Raw genomic sequence first — 10,428 nt, 5'->3', positions numbered from 1 at the left:
AATGACACACACACACACACACACACACACACACACACACACACACACACACACACACAGCAGTAACAGTCTTGACCACACACTTATATAAGGCACTGTTAAAGGCACCCAAAATAACATAAAGTGAATGGCTATGAGATCTTGATAATGATGAAACACAGTAGTCAGTCTTCAGTTGTGTTCTGTTGATGCAGGAAACACCTTGGCTACTCTGGGTCTGTGATGTCCCTCTGGATGACCTGACCTGACCCTCCCTCTCCTATACTGAATACTACCTAAGGAACAGTTAATACACACAATATACACTCTTGACCTGTGACCTGTTGAGTTCCTGTAAGTCGTGTGTTGTCCCTGTGTCTAAGTGGATGACCTGACCTGACCTTTTCTCCTCTCCTATACTGAATACTACCTAAGGAACAGTTAATACAGACACTATACACTCTTGACCTGTGACCTGTTGAGTTCCTGTAAGTCGTGTGTTGTCCCTGTGTCTAAGTGGATAACCTGACCTGCCCTTTGTCCCTCTCCTACACTGAATACTACAAAGGAACAGTTAATACAGACACTATACACTCTTGACCTGTGACCTGTTGAGTTCCTGTATAATGTATGTTGTATGGCTAAACTGTATCTTGCATGTTGTATGTTGTATGTGATGAAACAGGAATATAATGAACACATGAATCCAGAACACACACACACACACACACACACACACACACACACACACACACACACACACACACACACACTTAACATCCCCCCGCCAAGCCCTTCACTGCCTGGCCTATCTAAGTCTACAGGAAACAACAGTAACAAGAGGAGATTTAAATAATTAATACTCTACAGAATTACAAAGAAAAACATAACCACAGAGAATATCACAAAGGTTTTCTCTCTTCGTTGAGTTCAGTAACGTAATGGCAAAGCTTTCTTGGGCCTTCTCACTCTAATGCAGTCTCTCTATGGCAAAGATTATCACTTCTCATTCACTCTCCCTTCCCTTCACACACTGTCTAACTTCTCTGTGTCCCAAGCAAGTCGTCAGGAAGGCTCGTAAACACTGCTTCTTGGTCCTTCTCAGTCTCTTTCTCTTCCCTTCTAACAGTGTCTTTATCTTCTCTATGGCAAAGATTCTCCCTTCTTCTCAATCACTCTCTCTTCCCTTCACCCGCTGTCTAACTTCTCTGTGTCCCAAGCAAGTCGTCAGGAAGGCTCGTAAACACTGCTTCTTGGTCCTTCTCAGTCTCTTTCTCTTTCCTTCTAACAGTGTCTTTATCTTCTCTATGGCAAAGATTCTCCCTTCTTCTCAATCACTCTCTCTTCCCTTCACCCGCTGTCTAACTTCTCTGTGTCCCAAGCAAGTCGTCAGGAAGGCTCGTAAACACTGCTTCTTGGTCCTTCTCAGTCTCTTTCTCTTCCCTTCTAACAGTGTCTTTATCTTCTCTATGGCAAAGATTGTCCCTCCTTCTCAATCACTCTCTCTTCCCTTCACCCGCTGTCTAACTTCTCTGTGTCCCAAGCAAGTCATCAGGAAGGCTCGTAAACACTGCTTCTTGGTCCTTCTCTTTCTCATTCTCTTCCCTTCTATTGCTGTCCTTTTCTTCTCTATGGCAAAGTTTATTATTTCTTTTCATTCCCTTTTTCCTTCCCTTCTAACAGTGTCCTTATCTTTTCAATAGCAAAGCTTATCACTCCTTCTCTTTCCCTTTCCTTTCCCTTCTAATGCTGTCCTTTTCTTCTCTATGGCAAAGCTTATCCCTCCTTTTCTTTCCATTTCCTTCCTTTCTGACAGTGTCTTTATCTTCTCTAAGGTCCCAGCAAGTCATAAGGAAGCATCATAAACAGTGTATCAAGTAACTGTCACCTTATACATCATTTGTGGGTTGTAACTTCCTCTACAAGACACATAAGACACCTCCAGAACCACATTTCACTTCTCACTCCCTCTCCCTGCCCTTCCAACAATGTTTTTTTCTTCTCTAAGGTCCCAGCAAGCCATAAGGAAGCTTCATAAACGCTGTATCAAGTAACTATCACCTTATACATTATTCCAGGGTCTTAACTTCATCTACAAGACACTTTAGACACCTCAGGGACCACATATCCTTTCTCCTCCCTTCTAACAGTGCCACTATCTTCTCTAAGGTCCCAAGCAAGTCGACAGGAAGGTTCATAAACGCTGTATCAAGTAACTGTCACCTTATACATTATTCCAGGGTCTTAACTTCATCTACAAGACACTTTAGACACCTCAGGGACCACATATCCTTTCTCCTCCCTTCTAACAGTGCCACTATCTTCTCTAAGGTCCCAAGCAAGTTGACAGGAAGGTTCATAAACGCTGTAATGAGTAAACCTCCACTGTAACATCCTTCCTGGAACTGAACTCCATCCACAGAGGAGAATTGACACCTCTGGAACCATATACTATTCTGTCTGTATCTTCTATAAGGTCACCAGCGAGTTGTCAAAGCTTTATAAACACTGTATCAAGTAATCGCCACTTTTAACATCCTTCCTGGGACTGAACTCCATCTACAAGACACTTTCAGACATCTGAGGGACCATATTTTCATCTTTCTTTCTCAATATCCGCTTTTCTTAACCAGAGTAGCAAATCTCAGGCATTGTTTTCATCAATCTGTCTATCAAGCCCTTCTATAAGACATCTCAGGAACCATTTTCATCTTTCAACATTCTGGTTTTCTATACAAGAGGAGCAGAGTCACACAGGCATTGTTTTCACCTATCTGTCTATCAAGCCCTTCTATAAGACATCTCAGGAACCATTTTCATCTTTCAACATTCTGGTTTTCTATACAGGAGGAGCAGAAATTCACACAGGCATTGTTTTCTTCTATTCAACCCTTTCTTTCTGTTTCTATAGCATAAAAACTGGTTACCATATCACTGTTTTTATTGATTTATCCCTTTTCTCTGTGTCCATGTCATAAAAACTGCTTACTCTGTCACTGTTTTCATCTGTATAACCCTTTTTCTGTCCATAGCAAGAACAACACTGCTTACTGTACATTGTTTCTGGGCATCCAATCACCTACTAGCTTGTTCTGTATAGTAAAACAACACTGCTTACTGTATACTGTTTCTGGGCATCCAATCACCTACTAGCTTGTTCTGTCTTTATAGTACAACAACACGGCTCACTCTATAGTTTCTGGGCATCCCTTCACCCACTAGTTCGGTCAGGCTCTGTGTTTGTGTGTCCTAAAGAACATTTCCGCCCCTTTGCACCCCAGAATCAAGACCAAGAGCAGCGTCCTGAGTAGTGCTGAGGCAATGACTAGCATCAGTGAGGCCGGGGCAGCAGCAGGACAGGGCTCAGGGCCACTAAACCACTTGACAGTCGATGCAATGCTGTACTGGCACAAGCGCTGCACTTTAGGCTTTTCCAGTGGCACAGACAACCAGTGGAGCCTTTGTTGTCCCTTCCAGAGACTTTGTTGCGTCTCCGCCCTGTCTGCTCTGCCTTGATGTCGGTCCCCACGCCCATAGGAGGCATGGGGACGCCTGTTGGCATCCTCCCTCTGATGCCAGTGCCAGTTTGTCATAGCCTGAGGCGTGGCACCCAGCTAGCACCTCCATCCTGAGTGGTGCTGGCCTGCTACTGGAAGGCAAAGAGCAGGATGATGAACGGCACCAGCAGGATGAACACCATGTAGACCGGCACCCTGGGCTGGCACGCCGTGGTCACCTCAAAGGAGTGCAGGTCGGTGAGGCTCTCCGCGGCCGGCACCTCCACCACCACGGCCTGGCCCCCGGTGAAGGCCAGCGGGAAGATGCACTCGGTGGCGTTGGTGCAGGCCTCCACCGCCGCAGCCGTGTCGTAGGTGGAGCGCTGCAGGTCCAGGCGGAATCCCAGGTGGTTCAGCTCGATGGAGTTGTCCGAGGTGAAGATGAAGTAGTAGTAGTCTGAGGAGTCCACCGGCACCGTCCAGGAGTTGGTGGCCAGGATGGTGTCAGTGTCGAGGCGCCACTCCCAGTCCAGCGAGGGTGTCAGGTCCACCACCAGCACGGAGTCCTTGCACTGCTCCAGGAACTCCTCGCTGGATGAGAAGGAGGAGTTCCCGGTGGTGACGGACAGCGTGTCATTGAAGTGGTGCAGCATGTCTAGCTTGCCGGGGGACAGCGAGGGCAGGGCGGGGGGTGGTGTGGGGGTGGGGGAGGTGACGGGTACTGGGGGCAGGGAGGACACGACAGCCTGGGACCTCCTGGCGCGTCGGTGGTGCGTCTCGTTCTTGTTCTGCCGGTTCTTCTTCCCCTTCCTGCCCTTCTTCCCCTTGCCATTCTTCCGCTTGGGTGCCTCGGCGCTCTTGTTCCTCAGGCCAAGCTTAGGGTGCGGCACCTCCACCACCTCCACCTTCGGCACCTCCATCTCTCGCCTCATTCCCAGGTTAGTCAGCGGTAAGACCTCGTCCTCTTCCCCGTCGAACACCTCACCTCCACCGACATCCCCGTGGTGCTCCTCCTCCACCACCATCTCCCCGGGCAGGTCATCCACGTCAGGCGGACTCTTGTAGACTGTCTTGACTGGTCCCTCGTTGAGCTGCGCCTCCAGTTTGTCCTCTCGGTAGAAACACTTGCGCAGGTTCTCCTCTCCCTTGGCCACCAGTAACACCGCGCCTGGCCACCTGTACCACCACACATCCTCGTTAATCATGCCCTCGTTAACCATCCTACACACCTGGCCTAGTGGAAGGTTACCTTTGGCCCTGTTACACCTCTCTCGTTAGCTGCCCTACACACCTGGCCTAGTGGAAGGTTACCCCTGGCCCTGTTACACCTGTCCTACTGACCTGTACTCACCTTCTCTGCTCTGACTCTTCCTTTCTGCCTGTGGGACTTTACTTTTAACAGCTACAAGTACTGCCAACAAGCTACTGATACCTTACTCTCTATTTTTACTCTTCTATCAGTACCTCAAATATTACTTTTAACACCTACAAGTACCGCCAACAACAATAAGCTACTTATACATTACTTATACTCAGTTATCGGTGCCTCAGATATTACTTTTAACTGCTACAATACTGCCAACAACAAGCTACTGATACCTTACTCTTTACTTATACTACTACAATGGTATCAAAGTTAAGGAATACAATACAACATTACTCTACTTTAAATATGGAGAGAAAAAAGTCATCCCATTACTCTACTTTTAATATGGAGAGAAAAAAGTCATCCCATTACTCTACTTTTAATATGGAGAGAAAAAGGTCATCCCATTACTCTACTTTTAATATGGAGAAAAAGGTCATCGCTCATACCTGGCAGTTGAGGACACAGTGAAGGACGACCCCTGGAGGAGGTACACGCCCCAGTACTCAATGTCATCGTGCTGCAGGGTGAGCATCCTCTTGAGGGTGACGTGGCGCCGCTCCTCCTTCAGCTTGGGGGTGCCGGAGACCAGGTATGCGTCCAGGGTGCCGTTGGTGCTGACGCGCTGGCCCTGGAAGGCACGTAAAGTTAGCCTCGAGATTTGGCACAGCGGCCCTGAATGAATTAGGAGAGTGTTAGAAAGGAAGGGGGAGAGAATGGGAAGAAAGGGAGGGAATGGGAATGGAAGGGAAAGGAAGGGGGAGAGAATGGGAAGAAAGGGAAGGGAGGGAATGGGAATGGAAGGGAAAGGAAGGGGATAGAATGGGAAGAAAAGGAATAGGAAGAAAGGGAAGGGATGGGGAGGGAAGGGAAGGGATGGGGAGGGTAGGGAAGTGATGGGAAGGGTAGGGAAGGGAAGGGAAGGGGAGGGAATTTAAGTATAAGGAAGTAAGTTTAAGTATGTGAATATAAGTAATGAGGTGCCACAGTGCCAATAATAATAATAGTAATAATAATAATAATAATAATAATAAGAATACCTGATTGAGTGACAATGAACTGGGTCTTGAAACCACACACACACACACACACACACAGTTACATCCTCCTCCACACATCCTTAAAACTGATCCACTTCTTCCACCAGACAGACACAAAGCAGGTAAGGGGGGAAGGGGTGATGTGAGGTCAGCCACGAGGGAAGGTCAAAGGTCATAGGTCAGGGGGGGGGAGAGAGAGAGAGAGGTGAAAGGGGTGATGTGAGGTCAGCCACGAGGGAAGGTCAAAGGTCATAGGTCAGGGGGAGAGAGAGATTTACATAGATTTACATAGAAAATCAGACCACACAGACCCCATGGTCCAGACTTGGTGGTCTGTCCTTAAACCTAAGTGATTTTACATTAATCAGAAGACTCCAAAACGTTGCATTTCTACTCTAGTTGATATTAAGTTGAAGGAAGTGACGGTCGAGCTTATTTTTGAAGGAGTCAATCGTGTTACACTGGACCACTGATGATGGGAGCTTATTCCATTCTCGCACTACAACGTTGGTGAAGAAAAATTTGGTGCAGTCTGAATTTACTTGTCTACATCTGAGTTTTACGCCATTGTTCCTCGTGCGCAAAGTGTCATCGATCATAAACAATGTTGATCTGTCTACATTCGTGAAACCATTAAGTATTTTAAAACATTCGATCAGTTTTCCTCGGAGGCGACGTTTCTCAAGAGAGAACATGTTAAGGGTAGAAAGCCTTTCTTCGTAGGATTTGTTGCGCAAGGAAGGGATAATTTTCGTTGCCCGACGCTGAACACCTTCTAATTTAGCAATATCCTTTGCATGGTGGGGAGACCAAAACTGTACCGCATATTCCAAGTGGGGTCTGACTGACTGACTGAGAGAGAGAGAGAGAGAGAGAGAGAGAGAGAGAGAGAGAGAGAGAGAGAGAGAGAGAGTAGAAGGGAAGCTGAAGGTTAGAAGAACAGGTCGGTAGGTCGGTCGGTAGGTCGGTAGGTAGACAGGTAAAGGTTAGGGCAATTCAAATAACAAAAAAATAACTCAGACATTAACCTAAATAAATCACCAGCTGGGAGGGACACGTGATTACAGGCTACCGTGTTGATAGATGGGACGGAATCTGACAGGGATGGATGGGGACGGGACACGTATGGGGTATGGTAAAGACGGAAATGGCAATACAGTTATTTAATGATGTTGTACGAGAGACAGACACGCGTTTGATATGGGAGACATAGGGTGAGATGGAAGATGGGGGATGAATAGGACATGTAAGATACGGGGTTGAAATGGATAAGTATGGGTATGGGGATGATGGAAATGGTTTAGGATGCGTAAGAATGACATAGTAGGAATAGGAGAGGAGGAAACGTATGGGAAATGTAGGCTATGGAGGGAGAGAATGTATGGGGTTGAAATGGGTAAGTATGGGGATGGGGATGATGGAAATGGTTAGGATACGTAAGGATGACATAGTAGGAATAGGAAATGAATAAGAGGGTGTGGAAACGTGTAGGAAATGTAGGCTATGGTAGGGGGAGGATGTATGGGGTTGAAATGGGTAAGTATGGGTATGGGGATGATGGAAATGGTTAGGATACGTAAGGATGACATAGGAATAGGAGATGAATAAGAGGGTGTGGAAACGTGTAGGAAATGTAGGCTATGGTAGGGAGAGAATGTATGGGGTTGAAATGGGTAAGTATGGGTATGGGGATGATGGAAATGGTTAGGATACGTAAGGATGACATAGGAATAGGAGATGAATAAGAGGGTGTGGAAACGTGTAGGAAATGTAGGCTATGGTAGGGAGAGAATGTATGGGGTTGAAATGGGTAAGTATGGGTATGGGGATGATGGAAATGGTTAGGATACGTAAGGATGACATAGTAGGAATAGGAGATGAATAAGAGGGTGTGGAAACGTGTAGGAAATGTAGGCTATGGTAGGGGGAGGATGTATGGGGTTGAAATGTGTAAGTATGGGGATGGGGATGATGGAAATGGTTAGGATACGTAAGAATGACATAGTAGGAATAGGAGATGAATAAGAGGGTGTGGAAACGTGTAGGAAATGTAGGCTATGGTACGTGTAAGTATAGCCACGGAAAAGATAGTGGGTTTAAATGGGTATATGGGAGGGTTGCCTACTGTATGGGGATATGGTAAGGGGGAAGTGAAAGAGTAGAGGGAAGAGGAGGAGGAGAAGAAGGGGGAGAGAAAGGGAGAGGAAGTACGGGAGAATGTGGTCAGGTCAAGTCAGTAACCACCCCATTGCCCTCCCTCTCCCCTCCCCCCTTCCCTCCCACGAGACACCAGAATGAGGTCACAGGTAAAGGTCGCCAAGGTTAGGTAAGGTAAACAATCACTCAGCCTGGCGTCACACTTATTCACACCGTATTATTCTTAGTGTTTCGGAGCCTCCGTTTGCCTGTTCAAAGAGCCTCTCGTAGTGGAGTGAAGGATTTTTATTTTCTCTGAATGTGGACTTTAGTGGCCACTTGGAGAGGCGTGAATGGCGAGTGAGAGCGGTGAGTAGCGTGCTTTTTTTTTTTTTTCTCTGCACTCCTTTCGTTGCCCTTGAGCCGTCTCCTTTGCTATAAAAAAGCGACCCTGGTGAAACCAATGCCTCCCTCCCTTACCTGGCACCAGAAGGAAGACACGGCGTAGTCGAGTGCCCGCGTGTCCGTCTCCGTCATGGGGATGTGCCTGGTGTGGTAGAGGTGGTAGCGTGCGTACAGCGGCAGGGAGATGAGCACCGTGGGCAGCACGAACACCACCAGGAAGAACGAGATCACCCGCCATGCTGACGCCATCTGTGGGGACGAGGAGAGTTAGTCGTCGGGGAAAACAAACGCTTTTAATAAACTGCCAAATAAAACCTTGATCTCAATCCCGCGTCTTTTGTCTTAGGGAGAAGAAGGTGTCCGGGTGGTTTCATGGACGTTTTACTCTCGTGTGTCAATCAACAGGACGCGGGAAAAACGAGTCACTTAGAACCTTGACCTCACATACAGAAGAACCGTATAGAACCTTACTATAAACTTGACCTTATGACAAATTTGACCTTTTTAGATAATGAAGAAGAACACTCATTCTGGCTTTACCAATTACGTGATTAGCTTAAGTATGATAGCTTGATTCACTCAGCATGCAGAATCTCTCTCTCTCTCTTTCTCTCTCTCTCTCTCTCTGCCACACCCACTACCTAAGGAAAAAATAAGGGAAAACTCAATCTAGGTCGATTTTCCTTAAGCAATTTCCTCTCTCTCTCTCTCTCTCTCTCTGCCACACCCACTACCTAAGGAAAAATAAGGAAAACTCAATCTAGGTCGATTTTCCTCTCTCTCTCTCTCTCTCTCTCTCTGCCACACCCACTACCTAAGGAAAAAAATAAGGGAAAACTCAATCTAGGTCGATTTTCCTTAAGCAATTTCCTCTCTCTCTCTCTCTCTCTCTCTCTCTCTCTCTCTCTCTCTCTCTCTCTCTCTCTGTACTCTTATCCTAATGTATCTTTAGGTTCAAAGCCCGACGGGATCACATTTCCAGTAAGTTTTCGAGGGCAAAGCTGTGCGTGTGTGTGTGTGTGTGTGTGTGTGTGTGTGTGTGTGTGTTTAAAATGCCATAGGGTGACCCAGTGAAAGTGTGTGTGTGTGTGTGTGTGAGAGAGAGAGAGAGAGAGAGAGAGAGAGAGAGAGAGAGAGAGAGAGAGAGAGAGAGTGAGTGACTGGCCGCATTTCCAAGGATGTGATGCAACTCTGACCTCAAACTGACACTGAGGAAATGCAGAAAAAACGAATAAAAAAACCAAGAATATAAGAAAAACTAGTTGTGGGATAAATTTAGTGACTTGGTAAACTTTAACAAACAAAAGATAGAACCTGTCTCCCCCACCCCCCTCTCTCTCTCTCTCTCTCTCTCTCTCTCTCTCTCTCTCTCTCTCTCTCTCTCTTCTTTTTTAATATTTTTTTTATTGTTTAAGCAAGTCGGGAAGCAAGACCAGTTGCCGGCCCCGCCCAGACTTGCAACAGAAGAAAGGAGCCACTAACCTAAGCTTAATAAGGGAAACAAGAGAACAGTGGTAGGAGGAGGTGTGAGAAGCCTTATACTGGGCCGTATCCTGTAAAAGGAGGGGGGGGGGGGATCTCTTTCCACTAAATGTGGACCTTTGTAGACTCTCGAGAAGGGCCGAGTGGCCAGCCAAGCGAACCAAATCAGCCGAGGGTTCGGGGTTTCGAAAAATTGACATTTCTGGTGCATATTCCTCCCGTCAAAACGAAAAACTGGGACTTTTCGTCCTAGATTTTCGTTTTGACTTTCTCAGAAATTGGACCTTTTAGCAGATGATGAGGGTCGTCCGACCCCCCCTCCTGGGTACGGCCCTGTTATACGTGAAGACTGAAGCTACGGATACAAGGGTTAGAAAGCGCCATACAGTAAATACTCATGGAAAACAAAACAACATAAGTAGAGTTACGTTGACAAGGCCAAATATTAATAAAACAACAAGAAAAAAAGAAGAACAATAAATAGATCAAGAAGAAAAGAACACCAACAACAACAACAAAAATA

General features: G+C 46.5%; 1 protein-coding gene across 14 annotated transcripts in view; it reads right to left on the bottom strand.

Moving 5' to 3' along the window:
* LOC126999572 (uncharacterized) overlaps positions 1 to 10,428 on the bottom strand; it is a 67,274-nt gene continuing 56,846 nt past the window's right edge. For 7 of the 14 annotated variants that reach the window (XM_050862340.1, XM_050862334.1, XM_050862335.1 and 4 more), the window contains 3 exons: positions 8,499 to 8,672; positions 5,292 to 5,473; positions 1 to 4,652 (listed from right to left, as the gene is read on the bottom strand). In XM_050862340.1, coding sequence (XP_050718297.1) covers positions 3,626 to 4,652; positions 5,292 to 5,473; positions 8,499 to 8,672 — 1,383 coding nt within the window. In that variant the 3' untranslated portion in view covers positions 1 to 3,625. The remainder of the gene's footprint in view (positions 4,653 to 5,291; positions 5,474 to 8,498; positions 8,673 to 10,428) is intronic. The other 7 variants (XR_007753435.1, XR_007753440.1, XR_007753437.1 and 4 more) reach the window with 7 other exon arrangements.

This window comes from Eriocheir sinensis, chromosome 16, assembly GCF_024679095.1.
Source record: "Eriocheir sinensis breed Jianghai 21 chromosome 16, ASM2467909v1, whole genome shotgun sequence".
NCBI lineage: Eukaryota > Metazoa > Arthropoda > Malacostraca > Decapoda > Varunidae > Eriocheir > Eriocheir sinensis.
Note: the sequence above shows the minus strand (reverse complement) of the source record. Positions and strands in the feature narration are given on the sequence as shown.